Genomic DNA, 27,027 nt, shown 5'->3' on the forward strand with positions numbered 1-27,027 from the left:
GTGGAGTGGAATATGAAAAAAAAAATGCAGATGTCATGTACAGTTAAATGAGAATCTGCCTAAAATATATATTAGCAAACATACATTAGCAAGTCGGATGACAAGAATATACATATGGTTAGCAAAAGTAAATATTGAAGTATAATAACAAAAACAAATATAGTTTAGTGGTGTACAGAGCTAGCTCACTGTCAAATTGTTTTCTATCAACTTCACCTTTAAGAGTAAAGTATTCCTTCTAGTCTGGCTGCAGGGAAATACCCGTTAAATTAGTACAAGATGCCTGCTATTATAAAGTGAATCATTTATACCATCACGTCCATGGATACATAATACCTGGACTTTCTTTCTTGTTTACTTTAATCTAAAATAAAAATTGTTCAGATGGAAAGGACTGCTAATTTTGTCGTCTAAGGTCACACAGTAATATCTCAGTAATCTCACAGCAGATGCTTTGACTATCCCTAAAGTGGGCAAATACATGCCCAGGAACTTTTACATTCTCCCTTCATCCAAATTCATCTGCAATACGTGTCTCTTTTCAACATTTCTCCTGAACAGGCTATAGATCAAGATGCAGAAGAACCCAACAACATTGTAGACTATTCTATTATGCAAGCAGATCCAGCCAATGTATTTGATATAGATCAAAGCACTGGGGAAATAAAGCTGAAGTCCTATATCAGGTCCCTGGATATCATTCACAACATCACCAAGAACAAAGACTGCATATGGTCTGTGGTAGTTCAAGCCAAGGACCGGGGTTCCCCTTCATTTAGCACGACGGCAGTACTGAAGATTGATATTACAGAAGAGGTAAGCAGATATTGAACAGAAGTGACCAGCCTTGGGAGATGTTTGGGTGGAACCAAAGAGGAGTTTCCACTCACACCATTTCTAAAGAGCACTGTTTAATGTTTCAAGAGTTGATAATAGCAAAAAAATAAAATAAAATGCTAGCCATCAGAGTTTTCCCAACAGATTTTTGATAGCTCCACCGTTTAATGCCTTTCCAGAACCCTGAGGCCCAACCAAATTCTGTGGACTCAGAGGCCTAAGAAAATCCTGATTGGAGGAGAGGGGAAAATCCTGATTGTGGCGGGGGGGAGGGGTGTTAGAATCTGGCTGGGAGATTAGTTCCTTTCATCTGATGTCAGACAGTTAAGGACCTATGTGCCCATGAGACCAAACTTCAGTCGGACTACTACATTTCTGAGCTGTTGGTCAAGAGAGATGAAAGGGAACTGGACCAAAAGTTGCCCTACGGCTTGGAGAGCAGGCGTTCAGAACTGGGATTGTGGGGGCAATTAGGTCAAAGACTAACTGCAATCCATTTCTCTCCCCTGTGACAGCAGCATGGCCATCTGGGTGTAGTAACCTCCACAATCTCAGTGTGGGTAAAAGAGAGAGGTGAATGCATAGAAGGTACTTGAGAAGGCAGAAAACTCATAGAACCTTCTCCCAGCTCCTCCAAGGAGCTCCACGCTTAGCGACTGCTGAAGGGTTATTCCTAAGAACTTTTAGATACCACATTTAAGTTCTATAAATATATATTAGGATATATAGAGATCAATCTAAGGAATATCTGTGTGGATTTCCTATGACTAAAATATTTTCTTGATCTTAAAAAATAGTGCAGTATCAGCAGCATTCTAAAAAGTAAGCAGGCACCTGCAGCAGAATGATCTTCAGAGCATGAGAACCAGAAAATGTTACTGATTGGAAGTTGACTGGAGACAAATAAATGATCCAGTCTAATTTCATTGTTCAGCAAAAGTGAAATGCAAAAAGTAAACGTACAAATGCATGTTAAAAACTAATTTATTTTTAATGTATTTTAATAATCCTCAGTAGTGTTAGTAATCAAAACAAAAAGACTTTAAAATATATTATGCATTTGTTGGCAGTGTCCCTTCAATCTGACTTGTTTATATGTTAAAATCAGGCTTAAAGTGTGTTTTCATGTATTCTAAACACCTTTTTCACTGTACTGGGACCTTTTAAAAGGGGTGTAAGAGAGGTGCAAATGGGCTTTGATGCAAAAGAGACAGACCTCTAGCCTTTTACTATCTGGACCCATCCATGGGGCATAAATGCAAATCTCTTCATGCTAACAGTGACTGGCCTTCTCTTGCTTTTGTCCAAAATGCAGCCAAAGTTCTGTATCCTTTAAATATTAGCATCTCTCTCCTTTTCTCATTTTTTTTTCTGTTTTCCCTCTCATGTTCCCTTGATATCAGTCACCCAAGGTAAAGAGATTTGTGCACTACCGGAAGCTCCCTGTGCACATATTCTGAGCCCATTGATTGTTATCCATCTCCTGACAGATAAAAGGCTTCATCAGAGAGAACTCATTTTAACTGTCTCTTTAAAAATGATGAGCCAGATTCTGCTTTGAGTGATACCTGTGTAAATCTAGAATAACTCTACTGATACTCTGAATTTATACCACTTCCACTCCTAGAAGAATCTGCTCCAACATGTCAGATGTTTGACTGTTTCTGAGTTGTGGAGTATTTCTACAGCAAACAGGATAAAGTGCTCAACCCCCTGAAGCAAACTACAGTATGTGGCATCTTACTGTTGGTGATAACCTGTGCCTTCATTAGAATAAAGCATTCCACTTCCACATTTAATATTAGGTGACATGGAACTACGTAATATTGAATTTTGAGCCACCCATTAATTCTAAGAACATTTCCAGTTCTTCTAATTGTAACATAACCATTAACCCATCCTTTCACACAATTTCCAGCCATAGAGTGTGGATGGACTTAGCTACTGACCTCACAGTAGTGTGTGCCTGGCTATTAGTCCAGCAAGCTACAGCTGCTGAGCAAGAGACATCACCGAAATCTGGGCCTTGACATCAGTCAGCATATTGGAGGTACCGAGTCAGTGAGCTCACAGGGGCCTATGACTTGTCATCAGCACAACAAGCTAGACAATCTGAGCGGGATTAAAAGAAGGGGGAATGCGCTGGAGAGCAATTTCCCCTGCTCTGCTAAAAGCAATGGGAGAGTTCCCTCCTTTCTATCTTCTGTAGATGGGGCACTTGAGCTCCCCCATTTCCCCTGTCCATTTCCCTCTCTTGAACTTGGGGAGGCCAGTTCCCCAGACCTCCCTATTCTTCTCTCTGGTCACTGGCTGGCAAAAGGCGGACTCCTCAGGTGAGAGAAGCTGATGAGGGAGTGGCAGGAGAAGCTGTTGGTTGGCTGGTTATCTAAAGGTTCCAAGAATTCCTGCCAGTGGGTGAAGAAGCTTTGGTTCCTAATAAGAGAATGTGTCCATTTGGGAGTTCCCTGCCTGACTTCTGCTGAAAATATCGGTCCCTCAGCAAGTTTCACCTCCCCTCCCGAGGTGCAGAGAGGGATGGAGAGAGCTGCCTGCCACTTCCAGTTCCCCTGCCCCTCCAGGAGAAAAGGCAAACCTGCCACCAGCTTTTTTTGCAGGGGCAAAAGAAAGGTCCTGTGAGTGTCCTCTCCCCTCCTGGAGTTCCCTAGTGAGGAGTGTTGGCTAGCAGAGGTGGGGAAAGTAGCTGGGAAACCAAGAGATGTTCTGTGTATTTCTACACCCTGCATGTGCTCATGCTCTTTTGTCTGCTCTGAGACTCGCACACCTTTCCAATACATTTATTCCTTCCTCCCCATTCTCTTTCCCATGCACCAGCTCATCAAAAAGTTAATGCACTGCCACTTCCCCAACCATGATGATACAATCACCAGACTTGAGGAGCAATCCTTCCTCCTATTTTTTTCTACATTAACAACTTCCTGCTAGTGACCTGCTGATATTGTGTACCCTCCATTCAGAGAGAATGATTTTCAGTGTTCCCTCTCCCAAGCATTGCATTTATGGACTTCAGTCCACTATATTCCACTTAGAATCATAGAGTTGGAAGGGACCTCGAGAGGTCTTCTAGTCTAGTTCCCCTGCACTCATGGCAGGACTAAGTATTATCTAGACCATTCCTGACAGGTGTTTGTCTAACCTGTTCTTAAAAATCTCCAATGATGGAGATTCCACACTCTCCCTAGGCAATTTATTCCAGTGCTTAACCACTCTGACAGTTAGGCAGTTTTTCCTAATGTCCAACCTAAACTGCCCTTGCTGCAATTTAAGCCCATTGCTTCTTGTCCTATCCTCAGAGGTTAAGAAGAACAATTTTTCTCCCTGCTCCTTGTAACAATCCTTTATAACAACCTTCATAATTAGCCCGCTCAGGCAGGAGCTACAAAACGAATCTCGTAGTATGCCCTACAGAAAAATCCTTGCACAGTGCTTGATCACTTCTTACATCACCTGTAGTTTCTCAGTGGTGTCCAGAGTTACTTGCAAAAAATACTCTCAGATTCAGCCTGTGGGGGAGATTCAATTTCCAAATACAAAAATCTGCTGTGGCTGCAGGGTCGGCTCCAGGCACCAGCTAAAGAAGCAGGTGCTAGGGGCAGCCAATACAAAGGTGCGGCATTCCGGCCGCTATTGGGGCGGCACGTCCGGGTCTTCGGCGGGAATTCAACAGCGAGTCCCTCAGTCCTTTTTTCCTCTTTGAGCTGCTGCCGAAGTGCCGCTGAAGAGGAAGAGATGGAGTGAAGCCCTGCCGAACTGTCGAAGAGTGGAGTGGCGCGATTGCGCTGCTGCAGCTTTTTTCTTTTTTTCCCCCTCCGCTTGGGGCAGCAGAAAACCTGGCCCTGGCCCTGGCCCCGGCCCCGTGTAGATGGGTTCTCATTCTCTTTCTTTATGACCACCTCTGCTGAGTGTCTGTCCTGTTAGCACACTGAAGAGTCCATCTGGGTTGTCTCTCTTTTGTCTGAGGTTATAACTGGTAGAAAAGAGTCCATATAGCATCTAAAATCTAGTCTGGACAATACAATCTTAACCATGTGAAGAAAACAGTCTTTTGTTATTATCATGCACGAACCACACACAGGCTATAGGTGAATGTGTCTTTTCTCTCTCTTTTCTGTGCATATACCATCTCTGTTGGTTAGAGTGCTGTATGCTGAGTGGTTTTTTTTTTTTTTTTTTTTTTTTTTTTAACTACTCCCTTCTGGATGCAGAGCTTTTCTGACAGCATAACTAGAGGTTTCTCACAGTGTTAATCACACTGAGTAATTAAACAGGCATATTTTTCTGATTAACATTTAGCATTGCAATTAGTGCAGGGCTGTGCCCTTTGTGATAGATGCCTTGAGGCTAAGTGCGTCAGTAGAGCACATCAAAAAGACCTTTTGCTCTTTGAATAATACAGCAATAAAAAAATCCAGAAGCAGTTTAATTTAACTGAGTCTGGTTTTATGGAAATTGGTATTGATTGGTGCCCAATGCTTTTCTTTATCTCCTATCCTTGCTCGACAGAATAAGAAACATATGCTGAAGAAGCAACTATTTTTCCTTTTTTTTTCTTCCCGTTCTGTCCTGCTTAAAATTTATTCCAATATTTTCAAATGTGAGTGACTAAAGCTAGGCAGCTAAGGCTCCAGTTCTGTAGGGTGTTCCACATAGATGGATCCCTGCCTACACACAGAACCCCCTTGACTTCACTGGGACTCTGCAAGTTTATGGGGCTATTTGGACACAACTATTTGCTGGACTGGGATAAGTCCATATTCAGGCTCCTAAAATCAGTGGTATATTTGGGCATTCAGCAGCTTGGGCATTTATTTAGACTTCTGAAATATAGATGATGATGACAGAACAAATATATAATGGATAATATGAAAAAGTATAGGAGATAAGCATATACATTAGGCATGAAAAACAAGACAGGGTGTAATAAGGTAGAAATTTAAAATGGAAACATTTTTATATAGGAATTAAGAAAGGGTTTTTTTTTAACACCAGGATGATCAGGGAAAGAGAGAACCTGCCACAATAGCTAGGTATTTATAGCATTAGTATTCATAAAGAAGTTCTTAAAATCAGTTTCCACAAATGTAAGGTGAGACTAGCAATCAATGAATGCCCAGTGATTTCTCTCACCTGGATTGACCTTACCTTTGGGAAAGGCCACTTAGATTGTCCTTTGGAAATAGCTTTATGATGAGTGGTTATTATAAAGTGGCATGCAATGAGATTGCTCTTGAACAACTCATTTGTCATAAGGCATGTTATCTTTTATTTCTCTGTGCTTTATAACACACCCTAGGCACCTTTATCCAACACTAGTTACCACATCCTGAATGTGTCCTATTGCCTGGGGAAACTGGCAAAGAAATTGCATTGAAGCTCAGTGATGCCTCATCCACCGACGAGTTTTCATCATGATGAGCAAGACGGTACATGCAGTGTTCCCATTATTAAAATAGAGATGGGTTTGAACTAGAACCCAAGATATGAACTCTCCAAAATTTTAGGGAAGTTCAGATCCAGATGTAAATTTTGCTGCTCAGGCTCATCTCTGTGTCAGTGTGCATTTAATTGCCCACACATGGAAAAAATTCTACCCCTGAGTTACTTAACTGTATATGAAAGCCTGATGAACTAAGCGTCAGATAAACCCTGCTAAGTAGTACATGACCTGAAATGAGTTCCATTAATTATGAGTGTTTGTCAAAATCAATTCTGTAGCATGACACTGAAGGTGTCCCATAGTACAGGAACAACAAAGGGAAACAAATTACATATACTGAAGAAAGAATGAGGAGTGCTTGTGGCACCTTAGAGACTAACAAATTTGTTTGAGCATAAGCTTTCATGGGGAAAATTAGCATGGGGAAATAGGTTTTACTTTTACCCATCCACTCCCAGTCTTTATTCAAGCCTAATTTAATGGTGTCCAGTTTGAAAATTAATTCCAATTTTGCAGTTTCTTGTTGGAGTCTGTTTTTGAAGTTGTTTTTTGTTGGAATCAGGGCTGGCTCCAGGGTTTTGGCTGCCCCAAGCAGCCAAAAAAAAAAAAAAGCCGCGATCGCGATCTGCGGCGGCAATTCGGCGGGAGGTCCTTCACTCCCAGGCGGAGTGAGGGACCATCCGCCGAATTGCCGCCGAATACCTGGACGTGCCGCCCCCCTCTGGAGCGGCCGCCCCAAGCACCTGCTTGAGAAGCTGGTGCCTTGAGCCGGCCCTGGTTGCAGTATTGCGACTTTGAGGTCTGTAATTGAGTGACCAGGGAGGTTGAAGTGTTCTCCGACTGGTTTTTGAATGTTATAATTCTTGATGTCTGATTTGTGTCCATTTATTCTTTTGCATAGAGACTGTCCTGTTTGGCCAATGTGCATGGCAGAGGGGCATTGCTGGCACATGATGGCATATATCACATTGGTAGATGTGCAGGTGAACGAGCCTCTGATAGTGTGGCTGATGTGATTAGGTCCTAAGATGGTGTCCCCTGAATAGATATGTGGACAGAGTTGGCAATGGGCTTTGTTGCAAGGATAGGTTCCTGGGTTAGTGTTTTTGTTGTGTGGTGTGTGGTTGCTGGTGAGTATTTGCTTCAGGTTGGGGGGCTGTCTGTAAGTGAGGACTGGCCTGTCTTCCAAGATCTGTGAGAGTGAGGGATTGTCCTTCAGGATAGGTTGTAGATCCTTGATGATGCGCTGGAATGTTTTAGTTGGGGGCTGAAGGTAACAGCTAGTGGCGTTCTGTTACTTTCTTTGTTGGGCCTGTCCTGTAGTAGGTGATTTCTGGGTACTCTTCTGGCTCTGTCAATCTGTTTCTTCATTTCAGCAGATGGGTATTGTTGTTGTTAGAATGCTTAATAGAGATCTTGTAGGTGTTTGTCTCTGTCTGAGGGGTTGGAGCAAATGCGGTTGTATCTTAGAGCTTGGCTGTAGACAATGGATCATATGGTGTGGTCTGGATGAAAGCTGGAGGCATGTAGGTAAGTATAGCAGTCAGTAGGTTTTTGGTATAGGTTAGTGTTTATGTGACCATCATTTATTAGCACTGCAGTGTCCAGGAAGTCGATCTCTTGTGTGGACTGGTCCAGGCTGATGTTGATGGTGGGATGGAAATTGTTGAAATCATGGTGGAATTCCTCAAGAGCTTCTTTTCCATGGGTCCAGATGATGATGTCATCAATGTAGTGCAAGTAGAGTAGGGTGTTAGGGGACGAGAGCTGAGGAAGCATTGTTCTAAGTCAGCCATAAAAATGTTGACATACTGTGGGGGCATGCGGGTACCCATAGCAGTTCCGCTGACTTGAAGGTATAAATTGTCCCCAAATCTGAAATAGTTGTGGGTGAGGACAAAGTTCAGCCACCAGGTTTGCCGTGACATTATCAGGGATACTGTTCCTGACGGCTTGTAGTCCATCTTTGTGTGGAATGTTAGTATAGAGGGCTTCTACATCCTTAGTGGCCAGGATGGTGTTTTCTGGAAGATCACTGAAGAGGTTGCTATTTATTCTTTCTTGCATTAATCCCATTAAATGGGGTCCACTCTGGGACCACTGCCTCCGAAGTGCTCATTCAATGCCATATCTTCTGTCATTCCTCATGCTAACATATCTTTGTTTATGACATCCCACTACTTCTTCTCGGGTCAGTCTCTGTCTTTTTTTCTTCAGTCTCGTTCTGTTGGACAATCTTACCCACATAAAGAAGAACAGGAGGACTTGTGGCACCTTAGAGACTAACAAATTTATTAGAGCATAAGCTTTCGTGGACTATAGCCCACTTCTTCGGATGCATATAGAATGGAACATATATTGAGGAGATATATATACACACATACAGAGAGCATAAACAGGTGGGAGTTGTCTTACCACCTCTGAGAGGCCAATTAATTAAGAGAAAAAAAAAAAACTTTTGAAGTGATAATCAAGCTAGCCCAGCACAGACAGACAGTTAGATAACAAGTGTGAGAATACTTACAAGGGGAGATAGATTTCAATGTTTGTAATGGCCCAACCATTCCCAGTCCTTATTTAAACCGGAGTTGATTGTGTCTAGTTTGCATATCAATTCTAGCTCAGCAGTTTCTCGTTGGAGTCTGTTTTTGAAGTTTTTCTGTTGTAATATAGCCACCCGCAGGTCTGTCACTGAATGACCAGACAGGTTCACATCAGCCATACCATCAGGGGCTCGTTCACCTGCACATCTACCAATGTGATATATGCCATCATGTGCCAGCAATGCCCCTCTGCCATGTACATTGGCCAAACCGGACAGTCTCTACGCAAAAGAATTAATGGACACAAATCTGACATCAGGAATCAAAATACTCAAAAACCAGTGGGAGAACACTTTAACCTGTCTGGTCATTCAGTGACAGACCTGCGGGTGGCTATATTACAACAGAAAAACTTCAAAAACAGACTCCAACGAGAAACTGCTGAGCTAGAATTGATATGCAAACTAGACACAATCAACTCCGGTTTAAATAAGGACTGGGAATGGTTGGGCCATTACAAACATTGAAATCTATCTCCCCTTGTAAGTATTCTCACACTTGTTATCTAACTGTCTGTCTGTGCTGGGCTAGCTTGATTATCACTTCAAAAGTTTTTTTCTCTTAATTAATTGGCCTCTCAGAGGTGGTAAGACAACTCCCACCTGTTTATGCTCTCTGTATGTGTGTATATATATCTCCTCAATATATGTTCCATTCTATATGCATCCGAAGAAGTGGGCTATAGTCCACGAAAGCTTATGCTCTAATAAATTTGTTAGTCTCTAAGGTGCCACAAGTCCTCCTGTTCTTCTTTTTGCGGATACAGACTAACACGGCTGCTACTCTGAAACCTTACCCACATAGTTGTCAGGACTCCACTTGACTTGACCAAGCCATCTGAGATGAGACATTCCTCATTTTTTTTTTCTTTCTCGATGTTACTTTGAGCACGTCTCAAACATACACATTCCTTAAATGATCTTTCTTGCTTACACCATGCATCCATCTCAATATTTGCATTTCTGTGGAATAGATCATTTGCTCTTGTTTCTTCTTTGTTGCCCAACATTCAGTGCCATGCATTAAAAATGCACAAACCACCATTTTAAAGACTTTCTCTTTTAATTTCACCCGTATCCTATTGTCCCATACTACACCACTTATCTGTTTCCATTTGAGCCAGGCATTTATTATCCGAGCTCTAATTTGGTCCTCTGTTTCCCCAGATCCTGGAACTCATACTTCTGGATACTTGAAAACTTCGTATTTTTGATATTGTCTGTTCAGCTAGTTTTATGGATAATTCTTCAGTGTTCACAATATTAAAATAACATAACATATATATACATACTCTGTTCTTCCTCTGGTTAGTTTGAGCCCATTTCTGTCCAACACATCTCCATTTATCAAGAATCCTCTTCTAGACTATCTATCATCTGTAAACAACATGCACTAAGCTATGCGCCTTGTGCAGGTACCCAGCATGAGGCTAAACAAGAAAGGGCTCACTGTTGATCCCTGATGCACTCCCACCTTTCTGATAGTTCACCTGTTTTACCATGGGGAAGTTTGGATCCAGATGTAAATTTTGCTGCTCGGGCTCTGTATTATCTGAAAGTCATGAATAAATGGGATTAGCCAGCACTATCTATGTTAGCAGAACAGAGCTGTTCCAGGGGGATACAACTTAAAGATGTAATTGCTTAGATTCTGTCTGCATGGCAATATAGCCTAGAGTTCTGTTAGTAAATATTAACCTTTTTAGACCACTTTTTCTTGTATGTTAAATGTATTTGCATATTAACTATTATCCCAGAATCTTTATATTAGCAAAGAGTGTGTTTAAATTTTAAGGCCCAGAGCGCTGGTTCTTAACATGTGAGTGACCTGTACTCAGGATTTTTTATCTGATTAAGTGCTCAGCTGTATTTAATTATGCTCAGCATCTCCAAGTCTGTGGAATATAGGTGTCCAGGGAAAAGACCCCCTCAAACTAATAAAAGTATCTACAGAAAAGTTTGTTATAAATAAAACTGGGAGATTGATAAGGGATATTTGTTACGGCAGATGTTTTCTGTAAGGGACTGGGTGATGAATATGGAATAATTTTTTTTTTTTTACAGAAGGGTTCTGAAATGGGTGAACCAATAACCCACTGAAAGATGTTTTTAACTCATTAAGAACTGTTGATTTCACAGCAGTTAGTAATAATGATTGGGTTAGAGATTCCTTTTTTACTCATCAGTCAGATAAGCTGAGGATTATGAAAAAAATTCCATCAGTAATTAGGAAAACAGAACACATGATAAAAATTAATAATGGGGAAGTATTTTCCCTCCAAAAAGGAGTTTCTTTGTCTCATACCCTATAAAAGGACAGAGGTTTGGGGAGTTAGACTAAGAATAAACCCTGTCAGAATTCCACGAGGTACAGTTACAGGGACCAAACTACCCTCTCTTCACCATCTACAGGGTTATATCTTCTTTCTGTATTCCATATAGTGCAGAATTAATCTTTGAGCCTATTTGACAATCTCAAATAATTATTAAATTCAAATACACAACAGTTCATGTTAGAAGATTCAGAATTTAACTCCCTAGAACTGTCTCCCATCTCACTGAATTTGGGACCTGTTTAGAGCATTCATATCTATAATAGCTTGCTTTATGCCAAAACTAAAACATCACAGGTTTAATCAGATTCAGCTTATATTGAAAATATTTTCTTTCCGAACTATTTGTTATATTCTTCATAATTTGTATGATTTAAAGTACATATGAGAAGATGGATTTTTCTAATTTCATATTGAAAATATTATGCATTTTGCCACTCTCATATGGTACATATACATTTTGCCAGTGTCAGGATATTTACAGGATACATGTAAGAAACAACATGTAAAAATATACTGACATGGAATTCTCAGCCAATCAAAATGGCATGACTATAATAGTTGGGGTTTTAACCACTTATATAATCAGTTGTGATTTGCATAAGCACTCTGGCCCAGTTTGTGTGATTAACATACAGGCCAACCTTGGGAGTGGTATGGAGCTACATAACCCCAAGGGGAAGGTCAGGAAACATTTAGGCCCTGGGGTTTAAACATTTTGGCCTCAGACCCATCCAGCTCAGATATGATTATTAAACATGAAACATCCTCAAGTTATTATACTGGAAATGAAATGAATTGGCCAATGAAAACTAGCCAGCTTTTTAATACTTTGTAGATCAGCACATAGGAATGGGTATGAAAAATATTCCTTCTCTGTAATTTCTTCAGATATGAATTAAGCAATAGTATGGTGCTGTATGTTTGAGATTTTCAATTCAGCTTGTACACATTAAATATATTCATACACAGAATTTAAATAATTCTAATCCCAAAAGCTTCTGTAGTATTTTCACAAACGTGGATTGTTCTGCATGTTTAAATAGCCCAGTCTTCTCAAGTTTAAGTAGGAAGGAAGCTAGCCCTTAACAATTCTTTCACAGCACATCAAAGGAGTTAAAACACCAATTTTAACGGGAGAAGATTCTTTGATGTCTACTGCTGTGATTTTCACAGTTACAATGAGAAAACTAGCCAGTGAGGAGCTGTGAATAATTATAGGGCTGATGAAACATGGCAAAAGTTTCAAGGTTGCTAAGTGGTTTATAACAATTTTGAAGAATAGAAAGCCCAAGCCTGGAACAAGGTTTACGTTGAAAAGAATAAATAAGCTGTTAAGAACCACTTCTATTGTTTAGTTATTATCTACTTTTCCATACTACCTGTTGTTCTGATGATTCGTGTACTGCCCAAATGTTTTAGAAATAGTGGCATAGCCTATATGTCTGCCAATGACAGTTTAGGCTTGAGTCCCCTTCACAAGTCTCAAATGATAAGGAGTATTAACAGAGAGACAAAGTGGATGAGGTGATATCTTTTATTGGACCAACTTGTGGTGGGGAAAGAGACAAGCTTTTGAGCTTACATGGAGCTCTCCTTCAGGTCACTGAAGTTGATCCAGTAAAATATATTACCTCACCCACTTCATCTCTCTAATGTCTTGGGACCAACACAGTTACAACTACACTAGTTGTACAACTAAACAAGTATTATTAGTAGTCTTTTAGGTTCCCTATTTGAACAGTGTGTATGGTGAAGATATACTATTGTGATGTACCAGGCTTTTTCTTCCTGTCCTTTCCTGTAGCTGGGTAAGTCTTTAATTAAAAGAACATGAGCGGGCCATATCAGATTAATATGGCCACTTACAGACTAAAGTGTGAGCTAATTTTCTTGGTGTTTTTCCCTATGTGATACTTTGCCCCACACATCCACCACTCCTGGTCATTTTAAAGGGAATTTGATTTTGTCTGTGCACCAATATGAAGCTTTCTAGCTTGTGTAGAATGATATTAAGGAGAGCCTGGTATGTTTTTGTTCCATGAGTTTGTATATGATGTAGATATTTGTATGTTTATGAGCAACTCGGACTTTCATTCCAAGGAGCACTGCTCTTATTTTGTTAGGCCTGTGAGGACACTCAGTAAGCCCTCACCGTTATGCAGATGTAACTGTTGTTGGGGAGCTGGGGATCATTCAGATCACATGAATCATCAATTGCATGATGCTCTCCCATGAACATTTGCCAATGCTAGGGAAGAACATGAACAATGGAGGGGTGGGAAATAATCCGACTGCTCTAAAACAGTGGATACGAATCTTTTGTGTTCATCATCTACCACAGTTCTCCTGGCTGTGGAGCTGGTGAGGGATGGGCAAAATGTAGGATTAGTTCACACGGTTGGCAATTTTTATTTTAGTTGTATGTAGGATAAAGATTTACATCAAACATGGTTATCTAAAATTAGACATTATGTGTCTCCAGAGTACTATGCCCATATTTACAAATTGCCAGTTTCTTTGGAATATAATGGTGCACAGGTTGATAAGTTCTCTTATTTTTGACATTTCCAGATCAAATCAAGGGTAAAATCCTATATTTTAGGCCTCAAGAAGCATCCATGGACAATATTTGGAATTTGCATGAGTGGCGTCCTTTCCACCATTTCTGTAACAATGGTGATCTCCACCATCACATACTGGAAAAGTGTGAAAAGATCCAGACTTCATCCTCAGGGCAAAATCCGAAAAATTATACGGGGACCTCCAAAGCGCTCAGTGTGCTAAGCTGCAAAATGAACTGTTCATTCATTTGTCCTTAATATGCCACATATAGTGCACATTAGCTCTTATTTAGTTTTTTTTAAAACAAAAATCTTGGTCGACTCAGGTCCATTACCTCAAACAGTTTTGTTATGTCTGTAAAAGAGTACTAGAAAACAGAATGCAACACAGATCTGCTAGAGACTTATTGTGTACATTGCAATCAAAAAAACACGGTTGCCTCAAAATATCTTTAATGCCATATTCAGTAACAGTCCCATAAACTGTATCATGTGCAGATCTTCTCAAAAGATTATGTCCCACTTATTGGGATTCAACAGTATTGTTCTTTCTTTTAAATTAATTCTAAAATACAGCATAACAGTTCAGCTGCATATTGCAGAGCTAATTCTTCTCTTAAATACTCCAGTATTACACAGGATTGATCCAAATCATTGCAGTAACATCACTGTAAGCTTCAGTGTTTGGCCATTACAGTACAATACTGTAGGGATTTCTTTTTGTCCAGTTTGGTATTAAATCTAAATGACCCAAATTCAAAGGTAAAATAATCAAATTGGTTATTTTATTTATTTTTTTTTACAAAAAGACAACTTATCTTGGTCAACCGTCATAACTACATATTTTGGACAAATGAAATTATAGAATCTCTGTCTGTCCCATAGAGTAAGTCACATGTTCTCTTTGTACTCTTTTACAGACTCTTCACAAAGGGCCAATGGCCGCCTTTTTGATGCAAACTAAAGATAACCCCATGAAAGCCTTAGGAGTGCTAGCTGGTGTCATGGGCGTAATGGTGGTGATCACAATCATGATCTCTACTGCCATGTTCTGGCGCAATAAGAGATCCAACAAAATCATGCCGGTGAGACGGATCATAAAAAAGAGACAGATCCATCAACCCAGGACGGTCAGGATGGAGTGGCTGAAATTCAAGTGGTCCAGCAATCCTGCCGAGAAGTTTGCCATTGAGGATGACACACAGAGTCTGCAGAATGAGAACAGCAACAATAATGTCCAGGTGCCCACTCTGCCACCTACTGCCCCAGCCCTGCCCCCTCCCCCAGTTTTAGTGCCCAAGATAAATACCACTGAGTGGAGAGTGACCACAGTGTCAGGCTCCCTAAGCCCCAAGTTTATAAACAAGCCGGGGAAGAAAAAGGGCCCCAGCAGCACTCACCATGCCCTGGTGTCAGAGCTCAAACAGAAGTTTGAAAAGAGGAACATAACCAGCAACAACCCCCATATTTAGTGCATCTGCAGCAGCCACTCATGGAGATCACATAGCCATGCAGTGTATGGCGAGAGGTGCATGGTGTTATTGATCTTTTCCATTTGTTTCAATACAAAATGAACTAAAAGCAGTTCCCCACTGCTACAATCACCTGTTACTTTGCACAAGTATTACATGCTAATATATTTTGCAATGGAATTAGTTCACATATAATATCGGTGTCAGTTGCTAGAATTTTATTCAGATCATTTCTAAAAACTAGTTTCCTCCCTGCACTGTATGACCAAGGTGCTAATTGTCCTGATGTAGGCCATAATTTTCAGGAGGGGCCAGTGATTTGGGGGGTGTCCAACTTGAGACTCTTTTTCAAGAGACATGATTGTCAGAGGAGCTGTGCACCCCCAACTCCAGTTGATGTCAATCCTTATCAGGGCTGGAAGATAGCCACCATGGTGCCTAAAACTGGGCATTTAAAATCACACCACACTTGAAAATGTTGACCTTCTTGTAGAAACAGCAACATTTTAGCATAGGAGGTTATTTTTTTTTAATTTAGGCAAGCTGTTATTCTCTGAGTAAATAACTTATAAATGGATACTTACACTCTTAGGTGTACGCCACATTTTGCAACAGCTTGTGAAGCGATGTGCTTAGAACTTAAGTATACTTGATCCCAGATATGAACAGTCGGGCTTTGAGAAGTTTTTCGTTTTCATGCAGCTTACACTGGATTTTGCCAGAGCAGCTTTGACATAATGCTTTTCTCCATTTCTCAGCCAAACATCCCTGCCAAAGGAAAGTCCCACTCATTCTTTCCAAAAACAGTTAGTGATGGGTCCAAATATGGAAAGTGTAGCATCTGCAAGAGGTGGGGCTAGTGCTAATTCAGTGCTGCTCCCTGCAGGTAGGGCACCCAACAATGGGGGAGAAGCAAGAAGTGATTAAAGCAGGAAGACTGAAATGTAAAAACGGAGCAAAAAAATAGACATGAAAAGTACGAGGAGCCTCCTGGAAACTGGGTCAGGAACGTGTCTTTAAAAAAAACTTTCCATTTTGGCCCAAAACATTACTGTCCTAATTATGCTGCAATTAAAAAGCTACTCTCATTTGCAGCTGAAGCACCTATTTTTTTTTTCTGCAGTTTGTAGCATGGCAATAAAGGGTCTAACCTAGGATTACCCTCTTTCTTTAGTATTGTTAAAGGAAAGCTCTTTACTCATTTCTGAATGGGTGAAATTAACAATGCAGAAGGGAGCAGGTAAAGCTGTTTTTCTGTATTCCTGAAATGAGCACTGACTACAGTCTGGCTGCTTTGGATCAATCCAGCAAAGCAGCTGTAACTGCAGTTTAACTAGCAGCTTAAGGCAGGTTAACAGTGCCTTTGCCTCACTGATTTGTTAAAAAACAGTTGGCCGGTATTACTGAGTGTAGCACCTTGTTTCCAACTCCAAGGCTGAGACCAAAGGTGACACTTTTAAAAGTTTGCTCTCCCGGACACAGTCATTATGTGGGACATTGTACCACAGTGTGCTAATGCTATGACACAAACATCACAGTGTCATGTTACATTGGCCCCAGAGATATTTCAGACTCCTCTTGGTGTCACTGAAGCATACAGGGCTATGCCATGAAAATCAGGATGGGTGGCAACCCCAAGCCAGAGGAAGGTGAAGTATTCTGAATAACCATCTCTCTTCTAACCTACTATTTTGTTGGTTATATTGCATCGGCTGCTGACCTATAGACCTGCTGGACCTATTGGTCTGACCTAGTTCTGGGTCCATGGATCCCTCCTTAACTTCTTTATCCCTAAACCATCATATAGTCCCTTTTCTCTACATCTGTCATCCCTGCATGACTGCCCATTGCATCACATTTTCTCCATCAGGGAAGGTGAGATGAGCCATCTGCCCTAGGGTAATGTCTATGCCACGCCTGAAATGACTCAACAGATGGTGTCAAAGCACTGCAGTTCTCTATATGTTTCCTCCTGTCTGCCCACATCTCTCCCACCCCATCAGCTCAAAAACAGCATGGCTTGCAGCCTGCAGCTGAGCTCCCACAGTCCCTAAAAAGATTGGAATGCATTCCCTAAACTAGAGCCTCAAATAATTGTAAAAAATCTTGGCCCACAATTCTTGGCAGCAGTACCAGGAATTATAAGTGAATGTGTAATCTTCAGTAGGCTATTCCTATAACCACACTTCACTGCCTGCTTTTAGGCCCTGTTTAAAGCCACGTATTCTTTTCAGCAGCACAATTGAGGCCTGTCTCACTAAGTTTCAGACCTTTGTAAAATAGCCATTTGAAGTCATTCCGTTGTAGGTTTGACAGTTGGGTTCAAGCAGGTACACTGAGACTTAGCTTCGCTTTCAAAGTATTCCCTTTGGGTCGATCTGTCTCCATGCTAGAAAAGACAAACAATATGACAGCTGCTTTGACTGAAGCTCACAGCCGTAGAAATGCACGATAACCAGAGAAAGCAGTGGCACAAAAAAACCCTTTTGAAATGCACTTAGGGCCAGTTTAACCAATTCCCTTGCAAATATATTATAAATCTTGGCTGTGATTTCCACCCATTTCCACCAATGTGACGCCATTGGCTAGCGCCTGGGTTAGCCTGGCAGGCAGAGAAGCAGTTCCATCCACACTGTGAAGGCTCCAAACTCTTACTACTACTAATTTCTGGATAAATTTCTCATAAAAGGAGGGAATATTTTATATTTCACTTTTTGACCTGAGGCAAGTGGTATTTCCAAAGGGCTAGAGATAGGTATACAATATACTGTGAGAAATTGCACAGTGACGTACACAGTACTTTGGGACTATGGGCCTGAGTCTCTATTCCATTATATCACTACAGCGACACTGACCTAAAACTGGTGTAAGAGGCTGGAGAGTCGTACTTTCTATAAAAACAATGCGGAGTCCTTGTGGCACCTTAAAGACTAACACATTTATTTGGGCATAAGCTTCCATGGGCTAAAACCCACTTCATCAGATGCACGGAGTGAAAAATACAGTGAGCAGTATAAATATTACAGCACATGAAAAGATGGGAGTTGCCTTACCAAGTGGGGGGGTCAGTGCTAAGGAGGCCAATTCAATTAAGATGGAAGTGGCCTATTCTCAACAGTTGACAAGAAGGGGTGAATATCAAAGAAGGAAAATTTGTTAGTCTCTAAGGTGTCACAAGGACTCCTCATTGTTTTTGCTGATACAGACTAACATGGTTAACACTCTGATACCTTATATAGCAACAAAAGATAGGATTTCTGCCTATCTACCTGCAAAGCAATTGTTTACAGCCACCAGTGTACTAATTACTGGAGCTATTTCTGTTTGAATTCTTACATTGAAGGGTGTGGGGAGATTGCTTCATTGAAGTCTGGAAATGAGGATTACAGAGTACCGAGGGATACCAGTGTGGATGTTTTATTATGCAAAACAATTAAAAAGCATTTGCTGTGCAGTAGAACTGTGCAAAGAATGGTTGAGTAGGGAAAATGTAACTTTGAAACACTTACTTGAAACAGAGTTTAATTGGGCTTTTGCTATTCCCCACTAGGCAAATTTATAGAACTGGAGCATGTTTTAAAAGAAATAGTGGCTTGTAACAGTGGTGACGACTAAGACTCATAGCACAAAACACTACAGGCAAAATTCTCTGCTGGCATCCCTCCACTAAGTCAGGTGGCAAGCCTATTTTTTTTTCTATTCAGCTCTGGTTGCTATTGTCGTTGCTGTTGCTTCTGGCAACTTTTCCCCTGGTTCTTTCATTTCTTCATCTTTGTTATCTTGCACAACGCACAACAGTATATTGTTTGCTCTTGTTCTTTGGGTTCTGCCTAGACTTGAAGGACCAGTTCATCAGCTTGTGTAAATCAGCCTGAGTTCAGATGAGCAAGGCCAGTTTACACTACCTGAGGATCTGGCCCCCTGTTCTGGACAATTGCAACCCTATTTCTTCAATTTTTGCCTAAATGTTCAGCTTCTTTAGGGCACCATTTACTAAACAACAGTGAGCAGCGTTTGCACAGCTCTACTCTAGAGTCCAGGCCCCACCCCCACAAATAGTGAGGTAACATCATAACCGCACAGGGAGGAGCACTCTGTATTGGTACACAAATGTCTGTGATGACTTGAAGTAATGATCTGTACATTTCATTTGTTATATTTCTGAATCTGTTTATACAACATTTCATAAAGTACCAAAAGCTAATAACTATTGTCTGGACCCCTGTCTTCATGATGATGTATTTATAGCAGTATTTATTGTTCATTCTAATATGATGAAGCCCTGTAAGGACCATTTAATTAAATGAGACTTAACAGGAAATATAAGATAATAGTCTTAAAGAAACATTTAAAGAAAAAAAGATGGTTTATTATATATTGTGAGACTTTTTTTTCCCCAATGAATACAGGTATTCTTACCAGTTACACTGTATTCCAGATCTTTTTATTAATAAAATCCATAAAAGGTACCCAACGATTATGGCATCAGTGTTTTCTGTTTCTCTTGGCAATGGCATCGTTCCTATTTTTTTGCTGCTTTTAGCTTAAGTTTTAGGACACTATAAAAAAGGCAACTTCGTGGTTGTCTTTGTGCAGCTGCAAGTCAGACAGTTTTCTTTGATGACAAAAAAGAGGTTGGGGGAGGAAAGGGTTAACTCTGCAGCACCATTCATAGGAAAGTGGTTCTCTTCTGCTGCCTGTCAACAGCAAAATTTGCAGGTTAAGCTCCATGTTGCAGAATCTTTTCTGCAGGTGATAAATAGGAGGGTGAATGGCTTTAAAAAGCTAGCTGAATTCTAAAAGGCAGACCTGGCAGCTAGAAAAAAAAACAGCTCTTGATGCAGACACTGAGCAAATTTGATACAGAAATGAAATTACTACTATTATGTAATTATATTTGGAACCCCACTGCCTAGGTACTTGTGATAATAAGTGCGTGTGGAGGTCCAGTTTCACAAAACCGGTTTATTTCTTTAAAAGATGGATTTTTTTTAAATTATTATTTTTTAATGACCTAGGCATGAGTTAATGGACTTTACTCAGTGTTTATTACTGTTTCACCTGTCTCAAAGTAGAACTTGATAAATGGTTTAGAAGCTCTCTATGAGCTAAGATCAAGCTCTTTGAGCTGTGGTCAAGTGAAAAATTCTCTAAGTTTTATCTTCTATATATTCCTCTGTACCTGTAGTATTTCCTGTAACCTCCTACACTAATATTGCACTAATATAGCCTACATTTCCCACAGTAGCATAACAACAGAGGGTCTGTTCTTTGGTTTTGGCTGCGAGACGCCATCATCCAAAGAGTTAACTGATGAAAAGGGCAGAAATTTTGGCGGTGCTGCAACATCACAAGATTGACACTGTAGGCCCAGAGCCTGCCTTCAGCAGGGTTTAGCGATCCACTGACCAAGTACAGCAGCAAATTTGTAAAGACATATGTAATATACTGGAAATTGGGATCATTAAAGGGTCTGACAGTTCATGGATCTCACCACTTGTTATGGTGCTGAAGAGAGACAGGACTATAAGGTTTTCTGTTGAGTATATAAAACTTAACGGTGTCACGGTACTTGACACCTATCCTAGGCCCAGAATTGTTGACATGTTAGATGCTTTAGGCACTGCAAAAATACCTCACGTACTGTGGCCTTGATTAAAGGCTATTGGCAAATACCTTCAGTGACGCATGGAGAAAATCCACTTTCATTACTGATAGGGACTTTAAGTTCTTACCTTTTGGGTTAATTAATGCAGGGGCCACCTTTCAGTCAAGTGCTAAATGCATTACAAGACTTTGCGTAGGCTTATATAGTGTGTGTGTGTGTGTGTGTGTGTGTGTGTGTGTGTGTGTGTGTGTGTGTGTGTATATATATATATTGCAATAGTTAGCAATGATTGGTCAGATCATAAAAAACACTTGGGAATTGTGCTACCACTACTCAAAGATTCAGGTCTTACTGTAAGGGTATCAAAATATAAAATAGGAGCTGCCAAAGTTCCTTACTTAGGACATTGGTACAGGGATGGCCAATTTTTTCCTGCTCCCTGGAAGATGAAATCTATTGTTAACTGGCCCAGTCTTTCATAGGTTTGGTTAATATTACCACCAATTTGTACCTGGTTTTAGCGACATTGCTAGCACAAACTTGTGCAAAAAAATGAAGACAAATTAAATAGTAAAGACAAAGGTGTGTCAGGAAGGTTTTGATAAGGTAAAGAAAAGCCTTTCAGAAAAACCTGTTCTAGCCAGGCCAAATTTTGACAAAATGTATGAGCTGTGTACTGATGCCTGAGACACTGGTTTGGGGCAGTACTAATGCACTCAGTGGGAAGTAACAAAAAGCATCCCATTGCTCTCGTGAGTAAGAAACTGACACCCACTGAACAGAATTAGTCAGTCATAGAAAAAGACTGTGATGCTGTGGTGTGGGCAGTCAATCAGTTAAGGGCCTCTCTAGTTAAGAGAAAATTTAGGGTCCGGACAAACCATTCTCCATCGAACCAAAGGTACCAATTCCACACTGTTACACTGGAGCACCATCCTCTAAGAATGACATGGGAATTCTGCATATTAAGGGGAGATAATGTAGTAGCAGATGCTTTAGCCAGACAAGAGGGTTATGAACCAACGCTCAGCCAGTGGCTAACTCTACCGCATCATTGTACAAGGTGAATGAAGTAAGAACCCCTCAATATTAACTGGCAAACAGTTCACTTTGTAACAGCAGCTCCTATCAGGCCTGACAAATTCATGCTACCCAACACAGTGCTGTCATAGTATTTATCTATAAAGAATGTTGCATGAGATCTTAAACGAAAGCCAGGATCATGCTGGCCATTAAGATTATTGTGACTATATCGTATGTACTGATTACATTTAAATAAGGCATGTATATTTCCTGAAAATACATCCTTAATAGTTTGTATCACAGTGTTATTCCCTAGCAGAGGTAAAGAGCTGGTTTTGCCAGAGAAAGGGGTGTATATTCACATGTTTAGGATCCTATATAGATTAAGCATTGTACATGAAAACATAATGGCCGCTATATTTGCATTTCAAGTCAACATGAAGCTGTGAAGACAACATGGAGCCAACATATTCGAGAACAAACAGTACGGTGCCATCCTGACTCTAGGGTAAAAACAATGAGTTTGGGCAACGTAAGGAGAAGCAAAAAGCCATTTTGTTACCTATTTGCTCAGGAAACCTCTTGTAGGGTGGGAAAATATTCATGAACACTTGGATCCTGGTTTTGACTGAAAACTCCCTCACAGATTGAATCCTCGGGAGAAAATCTTCTTTATAAAATAGAAGAGGTAACCTTTAATAAGCGTAGATGTAGGATTGCATTTTATGTTTTATTTTCTAAACCAGTTGTGTTTCCACTCATTATCCTTTTTCAGCATCTCTTAAATCTTAAGCTTTTTGAATAAACTTAGATTTGCTTTAGATTACAGTGCTGTGTTGCCATAAAACACCTGATCCTGAATTGTACCAGTCAAGCTATGTGTACACTGTCTCTTTGGGGACCGCTTTCATGGTAATTACACTAAGTGCCCAGTGACAGGCGCTGGGTACTACAGAGAGATGCTTCTGAGGAGTTCAGGAGGTGGGGTACACCAAGTGTTAACCAGCAAGGCAAAGTGGGGCAGAACAGAGCCCTGAAGAGAGCACTTGAGTTGCTGAAGGGCTGGCAGTGTCAGGGAGCTGACAGCCAGTTACTACAAGAAAGGGCTCTCTCCCTAGAGGCAGGGAGAGGGTGTAACATGGTGACTCACAGTCCTTTACACCCTAAGAAAGTGTCACAGAATGCTTTTAAAGTGCAAAATTCCCCTTTAAAATGTTTACATTGAGTGCTTAGCCCAACACATGGGGATTTGGGAGTTTTGTCTGCATAAGGACCATGCTCCCCTACACAGAAAGGGAGGAGAACATTTTTGGTCAAAACCAATATCCACAGATGTCCATGGGAGTCTTTCAACTGATTTCAATGGGAGGTGGATCAGGCCTTTGCATCTGAGTTAGGTCTGCAGGATTTGAACTTAAGGCACCTGCAAGTGAGTTGAGTAGCCAGATTAGAATTGGGTACCCTAAGCTAGGCCTCCAAGTGTGAAAGTTAGACCCATGGTTTAATTTCAAGACATAAGGGCTAGATTGCACCTTTTGGCACAGCCCCAAGAGGCACCTTTGTGAGGCACAATTCTCTTCCTGCTTTTGGAGGTAGTGGTCTGCTAGTGCACATACTAGCAGAAATTACAGCAGAGCCAAGGCACAATGTACAAGTAGCCTATGCAGAAGCAAAAGAGGAGTTCTTAATCCTCTGCACAGCGGTGTAGGTCAAGTCACAAGCTAACCCTTATGGAACAGCTCATCATTAACTAGCGTAGGATTGTAACATCAAGCAGAACAGACTTGGTCATTAGCATATTCCACTGCATTGGCCAATGTTTCTTTTGTAAGAGGTTAGCTGGTCTCTGTCCTCAGGAGGGAGGATTACTCATTTTGCATTAATTTTAAGTAAATCCCCTTTTCAAGACATATTTTGTTACATGTGTCAATGAGACATTTACAGTCTCAGTCATTTTTTAAAAGAACTCCATGTGACAAGCTCACTTTGGTATGTGCTCTGTGCCTCAGTGTCCCTGCTCCATCTCCAGGCACTTCAGCGGTCCACTCTTAGATAGGCAGAGTCCAGTGCTGTTTAATGATTTCGCCCTCCAGCCAAATAATGAAGTCCACTCCAGGGGGTAAATGAAAAATCCAACACAACAGTCATTCAGCCACCTCACATTGAGTCTTCAGTTCAAATGCCACACTCATTGGCCTTCATTCCTCATGTGTTCACACTTGCTCTAAGGAAACCCAGGCCTTCTAACTCTGGGTTCCACTCCAGGGACCCCATCACAAGCAGCAATCCACCTGCTCAGACCCCTTTGTTTGACTACCTGGACGACTTCCTATATCAACCTGCCTTTGGGCCTTTCCCCCGGCAACTTCCAGGGCTCACTACCTCTTCCCTGGGCCCACTAAAGAAAGCCTACTTGCTCTTTCTGCAACCCATCTTCCTATGGATCTCATGGTTACTGTGGATCTCCTGTAGACGCCTTCCTCCCAGCAAATCCCTTTTCCCACCAAGCTAAGCAGGCTCACTCTTAAAGGAAACCTCAATGTTCACCGCCTAAAGAGAACATTACCTTGGTGGAGGTGGGGCTGAGCCCAACCCCTTTAAATGGCCAGCCCATCCTATGACATTCCTTCACTCATCAGCTGTGCAGTATAGATGTTACAAGTTGACATATAGGATCTTTTGGTCAGATCATGTAATATGATCTTATTTAATCACTGGCCATACAGGTTTCTTTTCAAATATGGCAAGTATATTAAAAAGACCAAACATGCACAGGGAATGGGTAAAACTTTGGGTATTCTGAAAATCAATATTTTATTTTAAAACCATATTTTACAACTAAGAAGTACTTGTCAAGCCTACAAAACCACTTAAAACAAACTGGAAAGTAAGAGTCGATAAACTAAACAGTTATAGTTAAATATTTGTACAATAAACTATTACATTAATTAGCATTAGAGAAGAAAATGTAGCCCCCATATAAAAAAAACTATGAAAGCATTGTTTACTTCGTGTTACTAAAGTATTACCATAAAACCTAGGAGACGACAGAGTGAATCTCAGCCAAGCTTATTAAGATCCATCTAAAGCACTGTTGTCAGCTCTACTTTGTTTTCTGAGGACTTCTGCAGCAACCCATTTGAGTATATACCAGCTAGCCATATGCCTTGGCTATCTTTTAAAGCAGGAGGCCAAAAATCAAGGTTCTTCCAACTCCTGAGAAACACAGCTGTAATTACACTGTTAGAAGGTTTGTAACTGCTTTTTTACACTGATTTAAAGGAAAAACTTTAATTTTCAAATGTAAGGACATGCATTACTTGGATTGTAAGCTCTTTGGAGCAGGGGCCATCTTTTTGTTCTGTGTTCACACAGCACCTAGCACAATGGAGGTCCTAGTGCATGACTGGGACTCTCATGTGCTATCACAATACAAATTAATATAGATGCATTTCTTTGGGACAGGAGATGTTTTTCCTCCTATGTTCTGTGCAAGGCTGCTCATACAGTTGGGCCTCACTGTATGGATAACCATAATTTATAAGTTAAATGATTCCCCTCCCCCTTTTAAAAACATACTTTGTTTCAAAGATTCTGCCAGGAATACAGAGCTGCTTCAGTAGGAACAACCACTATTCTTCTAGAAGTTCCAAGATCCAGCAAACTCCTGCAGTCTGTGGTGTTTCTGACTCCCTTTCTGTAAGTGCAGTGAAATAAAAAAGTGTGATGTCATTAATAATTCCCTGCCTGTACAAGTACCATGGATAGCTGCACAGTTGGAATTCTATTTATCCATTCAGAATTGAAGTTGTGAGCTGGATTGCACTACCAGACTAGTGTAAAGGGGCCTTAATATAAATGAGAAACAGATTCTGTAGGAGAAATATGGTCCCCGCTGAAGTCAATGAGAATTTTGCCAGGATTTCCCTGTGTATTTCAAATATAATTTTTGTGGATGCATGTAGGTTTGTATATGCATACAAAAGGAAAAGGAAAGTGGGGGAAACCTTACCTTTAGCAACCTGGACTTTTGAATAACTGTCATGGCTGAAAACACAATTATTTGCCTAAATAATATTGCTGGATTTGGTCCTTAATAGAGCTGGCCACAAAATTTTCATCAAATCTGTTTTTTCAGTGGAAAAAATGGCTTTTTGAGAGGAATGAACATCTTTGTGGAAAATGTAGATTACTTAAGGTTTGGGATTTTCTTTGGAAAACCATAAAAAATGTGAGAAATTTCAGAAAAACCTAAAAAAGATTCCTACATAAGACAACTGGCATTTTTGTACCAGCTTTAGATTAGATCTTAACTAAAAAGACACATAGGCCCAGAGTCTCGAAGATACATACCTTTGAGGTTCTGGATCTTAGTTAGTACACTAGTTATGCAGTTGTTGATGTAACCCAATAATAGCACAGCTAAATATTTAACTTAACACTTTGTTTCAGATAATCAGAGACTATTCCTCTTTGAGGGCTAGCTCCATGTGAGGTTTAATGTTACAAAGTGCAGCTGTTTTTCAATCATCTATGTGCAAAATAGTTCTTTAATTTCCTTCAAAATGGAAAAAAAAGTGTTTATTTTCACATGGAGATAACTCAAAAACTGTTAACATTTTTTTGGCCTGTGAATTTACCCCCAACAAAAAATAACAAAAGCATATCAATTTGCACTAAGACCAAAGCTCTGGAAAGTTATAAGCAAGTGAAACAGGGTTGTAAGGAAAGTCATCTTGAAAGTGCTAGTGTTCACTGTCCCCAAATGCTGCAGTACATATGGATACTCCAAAGAGCACAGGATAAAAGCATGTATTTAACAATGAGAGAGCAAAAATAATTCTTTTCCACTTCTGAAACTCTCTGGTCAATTAAGCTATGCAAGTGAGAGACTGACTAAATTTAATTTCATCATTGGATATCATTTTGTCTCTCAGCATTAAGCTGCAGTAAGGGCTGAAGGAGCCATTTTTGTGGCTCAAATAGTTAATAGGATGGATATATATATATGTGTGTGTGAAAATACTAGAATAAATTTATCTCAGTAATTTCCCCAAGGGTTGTCCATGTATAAATAATTTGTAAAGATTACAATGCCATGTATCTGTCCTCTATTTAATTGAATTTCCCAGG

At 40.4% G+C, this 27,027-nt stretch overlaps 1 protein-coding gene across 1 annotated transcript in view; it reads left to right on the forward strand.

Moving 5' to 3' along the window:
• The window catches only part of CDHR1 (cadherin related family member 1), a 65,365-nt gene extending 45,699 nt beyond the window's left edge, over window positions 1-19,666 (forward strand). The window contains exons 16-17 of the mRNA XM_024106960.3: window positions 562-816; window positions 14,712-19,666. Of these exons, the coding sequence (XP_023962728.2) occupies window positions 562-816; window positions 14,712-15,263 (807 nt within the window). The 3' untranslated portion in view covers window positions 15,264-19,666. The remainder of the gene's footprint in view (window positions 1-561; window positions 817-14,711) is intronic.
• The last annotated feature ends 7,361 nt before the right edge of the window (window positions 19,667-27,027 follow it).

The sequence above is a fragment of the Chrysemys picta genome, chromosome 7 (genome assembly GCF_011386835.1).
Source record: "Chrysemys picta bellii isolate R12L10 chromosome 7, ASM1138683v2, whole genome shotgun sequence".
Taxonomy (NCBI): Eukaryota; Metazoa; Chordata; order Testudines; family Emydidae; genus Chrysemys; species Chrysemys picta.